Below are 16734 nucleotides of genomic sequence, written 5' to 3'. Positions count from 1 at the left end.
TACATCAGGGCTTAGCCAGGCGGAAAGCAAATTCCCAAGGAGTCTTTCAAGCTCTCTGTTGGGTCCTTTGCAAGATTATGCTTTTATGTTTTTGGTGCCCACATGGCAGGCAGAGAAGAATAAGCCATGGAAATGGGTTCAGGGTTAACACTAGCAGCCAGTTCTCTCTTGCTTCCTGGGGATGAGTTTCCTGCTCAGTTATTTTTCTCACCAAATATTTACTGGGCCCCTACTGTGTGTCATACATGGCGCTAGGCTTTGAAGATACTAATGTGAGCAGTGTTTACCCTGCTGCTGAGAGAAGATAGAGGAAAAGCAAATATATCAGCTTTGGCGTTCATATACTCAGGTCACAGAAATTCAGTTTCAGTTGGACTGGCACGAAGCCTCAGCACTGGTATTTTATTTTTTTATGACTCTCCTAGTGATTCTCTTGTGCAGCCAGCAGTGAAAGCCACTGATGTGTGCAAAGAAACACTGGATGACATCTTGCAGTAAGTGAGCTATTGTCAGCGTGGGGTCATGTAGATTTTAGGGAAATCATCTAACCTTCTTCCTGCGTCTTTATGAGAAATGCCATCCATGAGGGTTATAACCACTGGCCGCACCTCATCTCTTGGATAGTTAGAATCAAAGAGATAATGGGTGTGGTGAGAGTTGGTTTTAGACTCTATTAAACATCAGACCTTGATCCCCGTGGAGTCAGGTCTCACCCCAGGAGCTCAGCGAGGTCTGGAGCATTCTAGAATGGCAGTCGTGGCAGGACTGGAGCATGGAGTGGAAAGCATACACCCAGAACCCCACACGCCCCTGCCCCTCGAGCCTGCCTTTGAAACGGTTTGTTCTGCTTCTGTGGAGCCATGAGCTTGGGGAGGGAACCGCTTTTGCTCCAGAACCGAAGTGGGTGTCTGAAATCTGTTCCTCTCCCCCGGCGGCATGCTGCCGAGGAAGCCGGTGCCAGGGTTGGTCAGACTGATCTGTGGGGCCCGAAAGGGTCAGGCTGAGTGATGGTGGGAGGAGGTATGTGCAGGAGGGTCAGCCTCTGCTGTCCAGGTAGGAATTGGAAAGAACGTGTGGGGCCTTGAAACAAAGGACCATTTGGCACCCAGGTGTGTGGCCAGACTCCCCCATCACCTCCTGCCCATCCATAGACCCACCTTTGAAAATCCCAAAGCTAAACACAAGCCTTCTCTGTGCCTCACTGTGCAATTATGCTTTTAAAAAATTTTATTTAATTTAATTGGAGAATAATTACTTTACAATATTGTGCTGGTTTTTGCCATACATCAGTATGAATTGGTCACAGGTACACACATATCCTCTCTCCCTCGGGAACCCCCCACCTCCCTCCCCACCCCATCCCCCCAGGTTGTCACAGAGCCCCAGCTTTGGGTGCCCTGCGTCATACGTCAAACTCACACTGGTTATCTATTTTACATCTGGTCATGTAGACGTTTCAATGCTATGCTCTCAAATCATCCCACCCTCTGCTTCTCCCACTGAGTCTGAAAGTTTGTTCTTTACATCTGTGTCTCCTTTTACAAATAACTTCTTGCTTCATCCCTCCGAGGGGTATGCATTGCCTTTGGTCCGCCATGGTTTTGGAAGTTTAAGTTTCAGATGCCAATCAAAATGAAAGTGGTGCAGGGTCCATCATGGACTGCCTGAGGTCCATAAAGGAATTAGCCACAGTTTCTCTCCAAAGCATGATTCATCATTTCCCTCTCTTCATGCAGCAGCCCCTTGGGCTCAGGATGAATGGACTGGATGAACTGGTTTTGGAGGGAGGAGGGAATGCAAAAAAACTAGCATGTCAGTAGGCCTGGAGATACCATTTTTACATAGAATAAGGATCTGACCCACTTAGGTTTCTGCCAGTGTCCATGTGGTCTATCTAGAGCAGGGGTCCCCAGTCTGGACTCTAAATGCCTGATGATCTGAGGTGGAGCTGATGTAATAATAATAGAGATAAGGTGCACAATAAATGTACTGCACTTGAATCATCCCCAAACCATGCCCACTGTCCTTGGTCCATGGGAAAATTGTCTTCTGCAAAACTGATCCCTGGTGCCAAAAAGGTTGGGGACCACTGGGAGATGAGAGGATGAGGAGGGGAGTCCCTAAACTGTGGGAATCAGACGTGGATTCAATTAGCCTTTTACTCCTGCTAGTTCACCTTATCCTCATAGCAGCCCTGTGGGATGGTGCTCACAATTACCATTTCATAGGCAAAGAAACTCAGATCCAGAAAGTTTAGGTAGTCCCCCACGGTCACATGGCTAGTTGGGCTTCCCCGATGGCTCAGCGGGTAAAGAATCCATCTGCCAGTGCAGGAGATGTGGGTTCGATCCCTGGGTCTGGAAGATCCCCTGGAGAAGGAAATGCCAACCCACTCCAGTATTCTTGCCTGGAAAATGTCGTGGACAGAGGAGCCTAGTGGGCTACAGTCCAAAGGATCGCAACTGATGACTAGGCACGTGGCAGTTAATGCTGGGCCAGGACTTGAGTTCAGGTCTGATAGACCCCAGAGCCCGTGCTATTTCAACTATAAAGTTTGACTGGTGTGTGTGAAGGGGTAGAGTACAGAGAATAAATTGAATGTGATAGGTCTGCGGGAGCCACCGATGACTACAGAGGAGAGGAGAGGTGTATGTTACAGCTGTGTTTGAGGAATTTCAATCAGGCAGCCATGAGCAAAGCAGATTGTTGAGATGCTCAAGTCAGGAGTGAATGACCAGGACTCCTCTGATGGTCCAGCGGTTGGGAATCCACCTGCAGTGCAGGGACACGTGTTCAGTCCTCGGTCAGGGAACTGAGATCCCACACGTCCAACTCTCTGTGGCCCCATGGACTGTAGCCCACCAGGCTCCTCCGACCATGGAATTTCCCAGGCAAGATTACTGGAGTGAGTTTCCATTTCCTTCTCCAGGAGATCCTCCCGACCCGGGGACTGAACCCACACCTCCTAGTTGGCAGGCGAATTCTTTACCACGGAGCCACCAGGGAAGCCCTCTTTATCAATAAAGGATACACTGGTATATTTTGGGCATTGGATCGTGGAGTGGTTCCTCAGAATAGTGGGATGAGGATGTGGAAAACTTCTAATTTTTGGACATGATGTTCGAGAGTCACACAAAATGCAGGCTTGGATACTGAATTCTCCCCTTTCACATTGTGTTTAAATCAAGGACATTTCTCTTAGGCTTCATTCACACATCTGTCCCCTCATGCACTCCCTCACTCTCCATTTACTGATGGGTCATGTGCCAAGGCTTCTGCCAGGTTTTGGGGACACAGATGAGGACAGCAATCTCTGCCCCTAAGCAGTTCGCAACCTTGTTGAGGCATGATTTAAAGTGATTAGTCAATCCAAGAATATTGGATTTCTCCAACAGCTACTGTAGGGAAAAAGATAATTATCCAAAGTCTTTAAATCTGTTACCCAATTTAATTGATTTAATTAGGTAAAATTCGTAGAACTGTAATGTTGAAAGGGACCCAGAAGGCATTTATTTCTGTTTTTTTCTCTCTGCCTTCAGGCCACGCTGCACTCAATTTATCCCCCCAAACACCATGCACTTTAGGAAAAGGGGGATATTTCTAAGAACTGTAGCTTTTAGCCTTTTTGGATAAAATTTTCTGTTCAGTGAGCATCCTCAGGGAAGATTATGCAGACTTGTTGAAAGACTTGACATGCACAGCTACAAAGTATTGCTCTGAAAGACATGAGTGGAATCATTTACTCACAGACACACACATGCACACATGCATGAAATGGAATTGCCATATTCATACAATTGAGGATGTATTAAACATACATGGTAAATACAGAATGCAAAATGCAAGCATGGCTGCAATATGATAAGGACCCTTTGAAAATTCTTTCAGTTCCCAGAAAAAAAATACATCTCAACAATTGTCAAATCCTGTTTTGCTATATTACAGATTGATACTGTCTGTTTAGTCCTCATTTTCACACCATGCCAGTGGGTCCATGACATGGTTTAAGTGCCTACTTTATGCACATCTTCAGTGACCCCAGTGGTGGTATTTTGGGAGAAGGGCAGAAAGTTGAACCAAAATCTGAGTTTGGATGCTGACTCGCCATGGACTATCCTGAGGCTCATTTGCCACTGCCAACAGTTCTTGTTCAGTAGCTTAGTCGTGTCCAACTCTTTGCAACCCCATGGACTGCAGCATGCCAGACTTCCCTGCCTTTCACCATCTCTCAGAGTTTGCACAAACTCATGTCCATTGAGTTGGTGATGCCATCCAACCATCTCATCCTCTGTCGCCCTCTTCTCCTCTTGCCCTCAATCTTTCCCAGCATCAGAGTCTTTTCCAGTGAGTTGGCTTTTCAAATCAGATAGCCAGAGTATTGGAGTTTCAACATCAGTCCTTCCAATCACAGTACCAACCTCACAGGATCTTCACAGAAATCTGATGAGTTAAGGGTTTGGAAATGGCACGACTGTGTGCATCACCTGTTCTTTTTCTAAACGGATATTTGCTGTCACGATCAGGGTTATGACTTGGGGAGATGTTAGGACTATGAGGGACCCTTTAACCCAACACAAGTAACCATGTCACTTTCCAGGGTAAACATTCAGGCACTCACCGTTATGCTCAGAATAAGATCTAACATGGCTCCTGAGGCTGTATGTGATAGGGTTTCTGCCAAGCTCTTCAACATCATCTCATCCCCCTATATCACAGGCCATCACCCATTTACCTCCAGCTCCTGAAACAGTCAAGATGTATCCCCAGGGCTCCTCTGACTACACTGTCCACTGTCCCTCTTTTGAAACTTCAGCATCTCCTTATGCCTCTCTTAGCAATCAGAAGTTACTCTTCTTCACTTTTCTTCCACGTCTATGAAGGCAGAGACCATATGTGTCTGTCTTATAGACCCTCATTTCCACAAGCGCTAACATGCTGTTGCCATGTAATTAGGTGATCAGCAAATATTTTTTGACTGAACAGATAGATGTTCACCTGGTGTTTATCACAGTCCATATTTCACAGGAATCTAAAGTTCAAGTGACCGAAACCTTGCTCAGATTAGTTTAAGTGTGGCTTACATAATCAGCAGGTCTAGAGTAATTGGCTCCAGACATGACAGACTCCAGGTCATCACAAACCTCCCCCATCTCCTGAGGTTGTTTTAATCCTACCGGCTTCACTTTCCAGTCCTGAGTCTGGGGGTCAGATAGTGTTTGGGTCCCTGGGGGACCCAAAGGGTTGGTGGTATGATGAACTGGTAGAAAATGAAGCTGGCAAATTAACAGATGTCCTTCACTGTTACAGGCTCTGGGCTCCAAGTTCAGGGACCTCCTTCATCTCTGCATTTCCGGTATCTATTCCAGAGCTTGGCCTACAGTAGGTGCTCAGGAATGTTTGCGAATGAACAGGCAACGGATTTATTTCCTGTCACTTCTAGGAAGGAGCTACGAAGACAGATGGTCATATGTAAGCTGCCTTCTGCCTCATCTGCTGTTTTGCTTTCTTTTCACCCCTTGGCAGGATCCGACGTCTACCTTCTTCCAATTTGGAGCGTCCATCCAGCAGCAAGCCACGGTCATGCTGAAGATCATGCAGGATTATGACTGGCATGTCTTCTCTCTGGTGACCACCATCTTCCCTGGATACAGGGACTTCATCAGCTTCATCAAGACCACAGTGGACAACAGCTTTGTGGGCTGGGACATGCAGAACGTGATCACGCTGGACACATCCTTTGAGGACGCAAAGACGCAAGTCCAGCTGAAGAAGATCCACTCTTCCGTCATCTTGCTCTACTGTTCCAAAGATGAGGCAGTTCTCATCCTGAGCGAGGCCCGCTCCCTCGGCCTCACCGGGTACGATTTCTTCTGGATCGTCCCCAGCTTGGTCTCCGGGAACACAGAGCTCATCCCCAAAGAGTTTCCATCGGGGCTCATTTCTGTCTCCTACGACGACTGGGACTACAGCCTGGAGGCGAGGGTGCGAGACGGGCTGGGCATCCTGACCACGGCCGCGTCTTCCATGTTGGACAAGTTCTCCTACATCCCCGAGGCCAAGGCCAGCTGCTACGGGCAGACGGAGAAGCTGGAGGCCCCCCTGCACACGCTGCACCAGTAAGAAGGGCCCTTTGCTTGTCCCCCAAAGTGGGGCCAGCGTTCTGTCGTGGTTGTTTGTTTCAGTACTAAGTCATACACGCTCACTGCTGAAAATGTGCACTGAGAATAGAGAACGCTGTGTGTCCGCCTGTGGGATTTGTTGGCTTGTTTCGTTCTCTCCCCTCTTCCTCTCTTCTCATGTCCTTTTGTTTTTAAGTAGCATCATCCTTCCTTGGTTTTCTGCAACTTACTTTTTTTACTCAACAATATACCTTGGAAACCTACACTTGAGATCTATATACCTACCTATCTATCTATCCACTTTCTCTCTATAGTTATATCTTAAGTATGTATGTATATGTATGTTTATATATGTGTGTGTCAGTATATATATACACACATGTACATAAATGTGTAAATATATATAGATGTATGTATTGACTGAGTGACTAACAGTCACTCTTTGTGTCTGACTGTTTGTGACCCCATGGACTGCACAGGCTCCTCTGTCCATGAAATTCTCCAGGCAAGCATACTGGAGTGGGTAAGCCATTCCCTTCTCCAGGGGATCGCCCCTACCCGGGGCTTGAACCCGGGTCTCCTGCATTGCAGGCAGATGCTTTACCATCTGAGCCATCAGGGAAGCCCAGATGTATGTATCCATACATATGAATTCATACGTGTGCAGATGCATGTGAACAGACATATATGGGTCTGCATGTGTATATGTAAATATATAGATATAGAAATACTTACATTTCTTGTAACCTACATACTGCGTTCTTCGATAGGGCTATCCCATGGTTTATTTATCCAGTCTTCATAACAATAGAAATGTATGTTGTTTCAGACTTTTTCCATTAGAAACTAAACTTCAGTGATGATCACCCTGACCTGACTCTTCATACACATGTACAAGTATCTTTCTAGAGTTGTTTCTAAGAAGTAGACTTTTGGGGTCAAGGAACATGTGCATTTTAAATTTTAAGTGTCTGTTGTTAAATTGTCCCACAAGGTAACTGTATAACTTATGTTCACTCTGGCAGCGTGTGAAATCAACTCAACTTCCCACATCCTCACCAGCATGTTACACTTTGGGGAAAGTGCCCACACTGGCGCTCCTGGTCTTGGAGTCTGTATGTGAGTTTCTTCCCTTCATACGTCCCAAGTATCTTTGTAGGTTGCTGGAAATCTTGGGAAACATCACTTTTAAAGCTGCATTGTATTCCATCATGTGGCTGTGTCATAATTTAGTTAACTACTCCCATCTTCGTGGACATTTAAGTTAAATTTTATGTTTCTGAGAAGCATTGTTTGTCTTTACAGGCCGTCGTCGTGGCTCAGCTGTTGAGATTTGGAAGGATCACTCCTACGCTCATTGTGCTTGTTTTTGCCTGATGTTGACTGATTTAATCCATGCTCATTTCTTAGATAATGAGCAGGGTAGCACCGTGATGAAGGGACTGGGCTATGGAGTTAGACTTGCTGGCTTTCGAATCTTGTCGCATCCACTTTCCATGTAACTCAGACGGTCATTTTACCTTTCTGGGCCTCCATTGTGCATTGCAAAGTGGTAATAATAACAGTACTTTCTAGGTGGTGATTCTCACACTTCAACGTGCATCAGAGTCACTGGGCAGGCTTGTTAAAACAAGACTCTCTCAGAGTGTCTAGTTTCTGATGGAAAAAGTCTGACACAACGTACATTTCTATTATTATGAAGATTGGATAAATAAAGCATGGGATAGCCCTATTGAGGGCCCCATGCTCAGAGTGTCTAATTCAGTAGCTCTGGACTAGGTGCCAAGAATTTGCAGTTCTAGTAAGTTCCTGGTGATGTTGATGTTGTTGATCTGGAGAACCAGTGTTCTAGAAGATGTCATGAGTATTACATGAGGTGATGCCTGAAAAATGCTGCTTAGCACAAGTGCTGAGCACTTGGCAATTGCTTAATGACTGTCAGAGTGTGTGGTGAAATTGTTTTGGTCATCAGAAATTTCAGTGCACAGGCCCGGTGAGTTTATTACCCGAAGAATAACACATCTCTCTAAAATGTCTCAGGCTTCCGTGATGGTTCAGATGGTAAAGAATCTGCCTGCAGTATGGGAGATCCAGATTCAATCCCTGGGTCTGGAAGATTCCTTGGAGAAGGAAATGGCTACCCACTCCAGTATTCTTGCCTAGAGAATTCCATGGACCAAAGACCCTGGCAGGCTACAGTCCATGGGATTGAAAAGAGTCAGGCTCAACAGAAAGAGTAACACTAAAATGTCTCTGGAAGGTTTTAGGACTTTAAATCTGCTACAGTTCAGAGATCATTTCTGGTCTGGGGCTAAATATGTGTATGTGTGTTTGTGTGTGTGTGTAATGGTTTAAAGATTTTACCTGAAATTGACATTTACCTGAAAAGTGAACTCTTGGGTTAAGAAATCATGGCCCTTTGAAGTTTTCCCCTCCCCTCTCCTCTTTCCCTCTTTAACGATCTTGTTTCTGCATTGCTACTTTCAGCATTTTAAATAATTGCCCAAGTATCAGGAAGGAACTCAGATAAATTGGCGTGAATCATGGGAGCATGTTACAGAGTCAGGATTGCTGCCAGCCCAAGACAAGGACTGTGCTAATGAATTCTTACTTTCCATCATTAAGTGCCCTGCAGCTGGAATATTTGTATGATTCTGATGGAAACATAACTCAATTGTAGGGCAATTGAAATATAACATATACAGGAAAAGGAATTTGAGAAGGATAATTGGCAAGATAGTCAAATCTCTCTCCAGTGACCACCCTGAATTCCATTCCTTAAAAAAAAAGTCCGACTGCTCTGAAATGCTGGCCTGGTATTTCCAGGAGTCATGCTTTGAATGCAGCAATGTTGTAGGTGGTATTTCAGCCCCAGAGAAGGAATGCATTAAGTGTAGTGAGCCATCATCCACAGCCTGGTGTTTAATAGAACATCTCTCACTGGAAGAGCGCCAGAGGGTTCAGTTCATGGGTGGTGCTCAGGCAAGTGTCTGGGGTCATCGCCACACTTCCCGACTAGCCCAGCATTTCTTAAAACAATCCCAGAAAGAGTGGGACCTTGCTAGGCAAGGCAAGGACTAGCAGCTGGAGAGAGTCCCAAGAAGGTGGTTTTTAGGGAAGGGGTTAAGGGCACTATATCTCTGTCTTCCATCCATCACTCCTTCTATCCAGAGAACCATGTGTTTGCCTCCAGAATCACACATGAATTAGCATACAACTTAAAGAATGTACAGTCTAATGAAGGTGTAGAAATTTGTCTAAAAACAAACTCAGGTAACAAGTAAAAGTGGAACTGTTAGTCACTCAGTTGTGTCCAACTCTTTGCAACCCCATGGACTGTAGCCTGCCAGGCTCCTCTGTCCATGGAATTCTCCAGGCAAGAATACTAGAGTGGGTAGCCATTCCCTTCTCCAAGGCACCTTCCCCACCCAGGGATGGAACCTGAGTCTCCTCCATTGCAAGCAGACTCTTCACCATCTGAGCCACCAAGCCCATTAGGTAACAAGGACTCTTTTTTTTTTTTTTTTTAAAGGAGAGAATAGTATCAAAAAGCAGAGTCTGATGAAACACCCACCCCCACACTGGAGCCAGAGAACAAAGTGAACATGTCATATTTGTTTCAAGTGTTTGAGAGAAATAAAACATTACTGATCAGGTAGAAGTCCTGCTTATACCTTTCTCCCTTTCTCACCATGGGAGAGAACAACAGAAAAACATCACAGTGAATTTGGCATGTAACCAAATCCGTGCACATGTTCTGAAATGTTGATGTAGATATGTGCACGACCTTAGACCCAATGTGTGTGCACGCTCAGTTGCTCAGTCATGTCTGACTCTTTGTGATCCCTTGGATGGGAGCCTGCCAGGCTCGTCTTGTCCATGGAATTTTTCAGACAAGAATACTGGAGTGGGTTTCCATCTTCTCCTCCAGGGGATCTTCCTGACTCAGGGATTGAACTTGCATCTCCTGCACTGGCAAGTGGATTCTTTACCACGAGCGCCACCTGGGAAGCCTTAGACCCAATGGATAGCTCTTTTTAATATATAAATAAGTGGTATCTGATATGTTGGAATTTCCTTTATCTCCACCTTATGGCTCAAGCATGGTCTATGAGGACACATAGAATGCTAGCATATTCATCTTCGTTGCTTTTTAGTTAATCATCCCCCTTTGATGGACATTTGGGTTGTTGACAGTAAGGAATCTTCAATCTCAGTAACAGAGAACACGGGCTTCCTTGGTGGCTCAGACAGTAAAGAATTCACCTGCAATTCAGGAGACCTGGGTTCGATCCTTGGGTTGGGAAGATCCCCTGGAGAAGGGAAAGGCTGGAGAATTCCATGGACAGTGGAACCTGGCGGGGCCGCAAACAGTCGGACACAGCTGAGTGACTAACACTCTCACTTTCAGCAGAGAACACGTGTGTCTGCATCCTGATTCATCCTTGTTCAGTGCAAGCCCATGACTCCAGAGTTAAGAGTTCTCACTTCGGGCTTTGAAGGTTACATTTTCAACTAGAGGAAAAAGTCTTAGTTTGCAAAGCAACTGTAAACAAATAGCTCTCATCACTCCCACTCTGTAGTGGGGAGGATGCAAACTAGCTTCCGAAGAGGTTCAGGTAAAGTCACACGTGATGGTTTCATGTGAGGTGCTGAGGGACTGGGGGTCCTGCTTTGACAGGTTGAGTTCGACATCTTGGGTCTAATTAGGCACGTCCTCTGGTGGTCCTCATGGACATTGCTGGGAGTCTGACGCATGGAGTTTGGGTAGTGAGGATACTGTACAGTTGTTCACTGCTGACAGTGCTGGACCAGGTATAGAAGACTGCTTGCTGGGTTAATGACCCCACTGTGGACCTGCGTCTGTTCTGGTTTCAGGAAAAAAAGAGTGGGGAAAAGGGGAAATGTTCCTGATGTTTAATATTCCTGGTTTTAGAGATGGCACTTGGAAAAGAACAGTCAGCATTTTCCAAAGTTCAGAAATAGCTCAGCCATGTTACGTAACCTGTGCCTTGCTACTGCAAAGTTATTAAACATCTGTTCCTTCACCAAGCCCAGAGCACATCGCTGGCAACTCCTGGAGCTGTGAAGGTAAACCGTTACCTGTTTCGTTGGCACAGAACCTAGGCTGCTCTGTCCTGTCCTGTCCCGAGAAGGGCTCGGGTTTGCTAGTGGGTGGGGCCCCGGGAAGGAGCACGAGATCACAGTTAAGAGTGTGGGCGCCGGAGGCAGGCTGCCTGTGTGTGAATCTCTGATCTGAACTCTCCTGGATCTGAGACTCTGAGCAGGTCACTCAATTCCTCCAAGTCTGCTCCCTCAGATGTAACATGGGGATAAGAAAAGTTTTGTTTCTTAACCTAGAGCCTGGCATATGGAAAGCAATCTGTAAATGTGTGTGTGTGTGTGTGTGTGTGTGTGTGTGCTCACTTGTGTCCCACTCTTTGCGACCCCATGGACTGTAGACCCCATGGACTCTTTGCCATTTCCTCCCGGGATAAAAGATTACTACTGTTGATTGAATATGTGCACACTTGTGTGTTTCCTCATCCACTTTGGAGGGGACACATTTTACATTTATTGAGGAGGAGGTCATAGAAGGGAGAAGGTGGGTGTTTTTAAGACCTGAGTGCTCTTGCCAGAGGATTACCTTGGGAGGAATGCTGTGAAGAATACCACTAGTGGGAAGAAGGGTAGTGTGGAGGAGAAAAAAATTCAAGGGAAGGGTAATTGCCAACTTGGTTTCAAATTAGCCACATATTTACCAAGTATTAGTTACTAAGTGCTCTGAATTCAGGTTAAAAAAAAAAAAGCCTCTGTGTGTGTGCAAGGTGTTGGGGGGGGTCATTTCTTTGTATTGTAGTAGAATTAAGTGAAAGTATATATGTAAGGCACTGATCATTATGCCTGGCATATAGTAGTAGTTGTTGTTCCATCGCTAAGTCGTGTCTGACCCTTTGTGACACCATAGACTGGAGCCCGTCAGGCTCCTTTGTCCATGGGATTTCCCAGGCAAGCATACTAGAGTGGGTTGCCATTTCCTGCTCCAGGGGATCGTCCCGACCCGGGGATCGAACCTGTGTCTCCTGCATTGGCAGGCAGATTCTTTTACCACTGAGCCACCAGGGAAGCCCCGCGTGTAGGTGGCACTTCACAAATAACTGTAAAGTCGTTGTCTTCTTCTTCTTATGACGATGATGATCATTTTTATTACTTTAATTTTTGCTTATTATACTGCATGCTGTACACAGACAGGAAAGAGAGAAATGGAGGTATATTTCAATCTTATTTCTTGCCAATTGAGTTATGCCTCTGTGTCCTAGGGCTCCCATTTCAGTTAGGGGAGGAGGACATGGAGACGTTACTACACTGGAAGTCAAATAGAAGCGCTCAGGTAGATCTAAAGCCCAAACCAAGGCAAAAAAAAAAAATCTTCTCTTGGATGAGTTATGAATTAGTATTGAAGGGAAGTTATTTGGCTTTAATTAATGATACCTGGCTTGACCACTTATGTGTTTTACATTAACTTCCTGATTTATGAAGTCCAGTTTCTGCTTTAAGAAGCAACAAGATTGTAAATTATCACCCGGACAGGAAGGGAAATGGAAGGAAGATATATAAGTGAGAGTGAGTTTAATTCATATCCAAGTTACCTTTGATACTTTTTTCAACCTTCCTTTCTAAAATAACCATAGGAAAAACTGCTGGTTTAATGACCCATTAAGAGACTGAGCTGAACCTGCTTGGCATATTTTTATTTGATAATCAGAATTATCACTGTTGGTTTCTTTTTTTAATGCCAGTAAAGGAGCCTGCTCAGTTAATTCTCTGAGCTTGACCGGAGTTATAACTTCCCCGGGCGAATGTGATAACTCTCTGCAAATATTTATCTGTGGGATCACTGTATGCTCAACAAACATTTCTGGCAGTGACACCAGGCACCCAGGAGACCAGACCATCCTCTGGGCCTGTGCTGTAAATCTGATTGGGAGTCTGGACTCAGGGATGGGGAAAAAGCCTGAGCCTCAAAGAGATATGCAGTGAGAGAATCTAGCAACCATGTGCCAAATTGAGAACCCAAAACATATTCCACAAGGCTACATGACTTTGTGGGCTTCCCAGATGGCGCTAGTAGTAAAGAACCTGCCTGTCAGTGCAGGAGACATAAGAGACACAGATTCGATCCCTGGGTCAGGAAGATCCCTTGAAGGAGGGCCTGGCAACCCATTCCACTATTCTTCCCTGGAGAATCCCATGGAAAGAGGAGCCTGATGGGCCACAGTCCACGGGGTAGCAAAGAGAAGGACATGACTGAAGCGACTTAGCACACACATACACATGACTTTGTGTATGTGGAATGTGGAATTGGATAGTGGATAATTGGATAATTGGATAATTCCACTTTGTGGAATGTGGTTTTGGACAGTGCTTTGTTCAAACCATTTCCTGGACTCAGAGGAGGCTGTCCTGGGCAAATTACTTAACATCTTTGAGCCTCCATTTCCCTGAGTATATACAGAGATGATTCCAACCACAGAGGATTAAGGTAACATTTAAATCCATGTAATATATTTAGCTAAGCACCTAGGATGGAGTTGGCACCCTATAGATGTTAATTTTCCTCCTTCCCCGGGACCAAATGCACAGCTTGATCTAACACCTCTTGTGTCCTGATGGACCCACGAGAGGTGGCTGTGCCCCCCTGGGCATTCAGCCGGAGAGCAAAGTCAACAGCCTCTCCTCAGCATCATCTCTGTTTGTGGCATCTCTCCTGGAACGTGGTCCTCTCTGTTTTCTGGCTGGAAGTCAAGAGTGCCGTATGCCAGCCCTGCAGTGCAAGTCAATCATTTCCAATTGGCATCCAATGAATAGCTCGACAAATGGTGGAAACCTGATGTTGGCAACTTGAAAGGATCAGAAATCGTCCATAACTTTACCCTGAGGGAAAGGTGGTTTGAAATGTTTTGGGGTCACACATAAAATATAAGTATTGTTCAAATTTGCCTTATATCAGATGCAAATTTTTAGATTCTGAAACCAGCATGCCAACAAAAATATATATTGATCTTTTTCCTCCAAGGTTGAATACTAGGGAAGGTTTCATTTTGAAACTTGTTAATTTGGTAACATATACTAATGATTTGCTGCAGCTTCCTTCTGTGAAAAGATAATGCAAAGAATAGCCCCATCTTCAGTACTCTGGTGCCTGATGACAGAGAGTGAGTATGTTGGGGGCAAGGGGTCTTGATGTGTAAGCAGAGGGACCAATTATGAGACCGTAACGTGAATCTCTGTAAGCCTGTGGGTTCAGAGACAAGTGGGTGGGGTTATGCCTATTTTGGAAGTAAAATTAACAAAATGTGATGGATGACTATGAAGTGATAGAAGAGCTACAATATTATTTTTTCACTTGTACCGCTAAGTAGATGGCAGTACCTTTTACAAAATTAGAGAAGAAACAAGTTGGGGGAGAGTGAGCCAGGAATGGCATCTAATTTCAAACACATTCAATTGAACATACCTTGGAGACATCCAGATGGCAATCTCAAGTAGGCAATTGGAGAGAAGAGTCTGAGTTCAGGCTGAAAATACACCACAGAGGTTTTGAGCTCCTGATGGCAGTTAAAGCCTCAGAATTGGGTGACATCACCTAGGGGAGAGTGAAGACTCAGAGGTGGGACCACGTCCCAGCATTAATTGGTAAATCATTCCCCGAGGGGAAGGAGAACACTGGAGAAAACGAATTGGGCTGTGAATTTCAGCTGCCTTCCCCCTTTGGAGACTCTCTATTCCCAGCCTTGATTTTGCTGTGGAGCCTGGTGGGTGTCTGTATAGTATCTGCTATATGCTTTTTTGTTGTTCAGTCATTCAGTCATGTCCAATACTTAGACATGGCAATAGGAGCTGCAGACCTCCCAAAGATCCACAGTCTACAACCATTTCTAGTCTACCTGGGCTTAGCACCGCCTAGGAGAGTTAAATAATCATACCAATAGTTTTGGCTTCCCAGGTGGTGCTAGTGGTAAAGAACTCACCTGCCAATGCAGGAGACAGAAGAGACTCGAGTTCGATCCCTGGATGGGGAAGATCCCCTGGAAGAGGGCATGGCAACCCACTCCAGTGTTCTTGCCTGGAGGATCCCATGGACAGAGGAGCCTGGCGGGCTATGGGGTTGCAAAGAGTCGGACACAACTGAAGTGCTTAGCCCTCACACATGCACCAATAGTTTTAATCGATATATGGAAGAAGTAAAATTTATCTCATAATGAACTGCCAGGAAGATCATTAGAGCAGGAAATGCTTTAAGTTAAAGGGAACCCAGTACTTGACTAGGCTAGAGCCATGACACAGATGGCGGGCCAAGCTTTTGGATCTGAAGCAGTGAGGAGGTCACATTCAGGAAGGGGCTGGGAAAAACCTCTGCTTTTGTTTCATTCTTGACATGATCTGGAAAACATCCGATGCCACACAAAACGAGTTAAAAATCCTGTCCAGCACCAGGGAGGAGCATATGGTGCAGTGTGGAGGGCCAGGCCATTTATAAGCTGTTCTTTGTTTTCTTTCCTGGAAGGGTGTCTGCCTCTGCACCTCCTCCTGGCATGTAGGGCAGAAGCCCGCCCTGTCACTCCTTCCAGGTGGGAGCTAGACAGCCAGAACGGACCTCTCCACCTGTCCTCTGCCTCCCCCTTCCATTGCCTCTGTGTGGACGCTGCCTGCCTGCAGGTGTGACTGAGCCCCCGTGCAGACTCCCGGTGCCTGCGAGTGTGGCATGGATCCCAGGGATGAAGGAGTCACTGTCAGCCTGGTGATGCTCGCTAGGTTCTGCGTGGGCGGGGAGGCCAGCCACATTTCCACACAGGCCCCAAAGTTTGCTGAATGAACTGACTGATCTGCTCATGATCTGGTGTGCTCTTGGCCAAATCCCTGTAGCCGGTTCTTAAAGATTTGCTTCGTCTGATTAAATTCTATTGAATTCTATCGAAACACAGGACTAAACATGTATCACTCAGTTTTCTACACGGTTGGAGGACCGCTTTCCTGCGACTCAAGCTCATTTCTTTTCCTATTAATAAAAGAATTTCTTAACAGTTTTATTAATACATTGCTATGTGTTGAGGGGGGAGAAAAAGGGAACTTCAAGTTTCATTAAGTTACATTAAGGAGGCATATATATATTTATTGAAATAGAATTGATTTATGATGTGTTAGGGGCTTCCCCTGTGGCTCAGCTGGTAAAGAATCCACCTGCAAGGTGGGAGACCTGGGTTTGATTCCTGGGTTGGAAAGATCCCCTGGAGAAGGGAAAGGCTACCCACTCCATTATTCTGTCCTAGAGAATTCCATGGACTGTATAGTACATGGGGTTGCAATGAGTTGGACACGACTGAGTGACTTTCACTTTCACTGTGATGTGTTAATTTCTGGTGTATAGCACAGTGGGTGATTCAGTTATATATATATATTCCTTTCAGATTCCTTTCCATTATAGGCTATTACAAGGTATTGAATATAGTTTCCTGTGCTATGCTGTAGGACCTTTTTGTTCAATCTGGGGCAACATGGATGGACCTAGAGATTATCACACTAAGTGATATAAATGAGACAGAGAAAGATAAAT

The 16734-nt window shown here is 45.4% G+C and overlaps 1 protein-coding gene across 2 annotated transcripts in view; it reads left to right on the top strand.

Annotated features, from left to right (window-relative positions):
• GRIN2A (glutamate ionotropic receptor NMDA type subunit 2A) overlaps positions 1–16734 on the top strand; it is a 431280-nt gene that overhangs the window by 238510 nt on the left and 176036 nt on the right. For both annotated transcript variants that reach the window (XM_043914296.1, XM_043914297.1), the window contains one exon: positions 5524–6116. In XM_043914296.1, coding sequence (XP_043770231.1) covers positions 5524–6116 — 593 coding nt within the window. The remainder of the gene's footprint in view (positions 1–5523; positions 6117–16734) is intronic.

Source organism: Cervus elaphus, chromosome 10 (genome assembly GCF_910594005.1).
Source record: "Cervus elaphus chromosome 10, mCerEla1.1, whole genome shotgun sequence".
NCBI lineage: Eukaryota > Metazoa > Chordata > Mammalia > Artiodactyla > Cervidae > Cervus > Cervus elaphus.
This window is presented reverse-complemented; position numbering and strand designations above follow the sequence as displayed.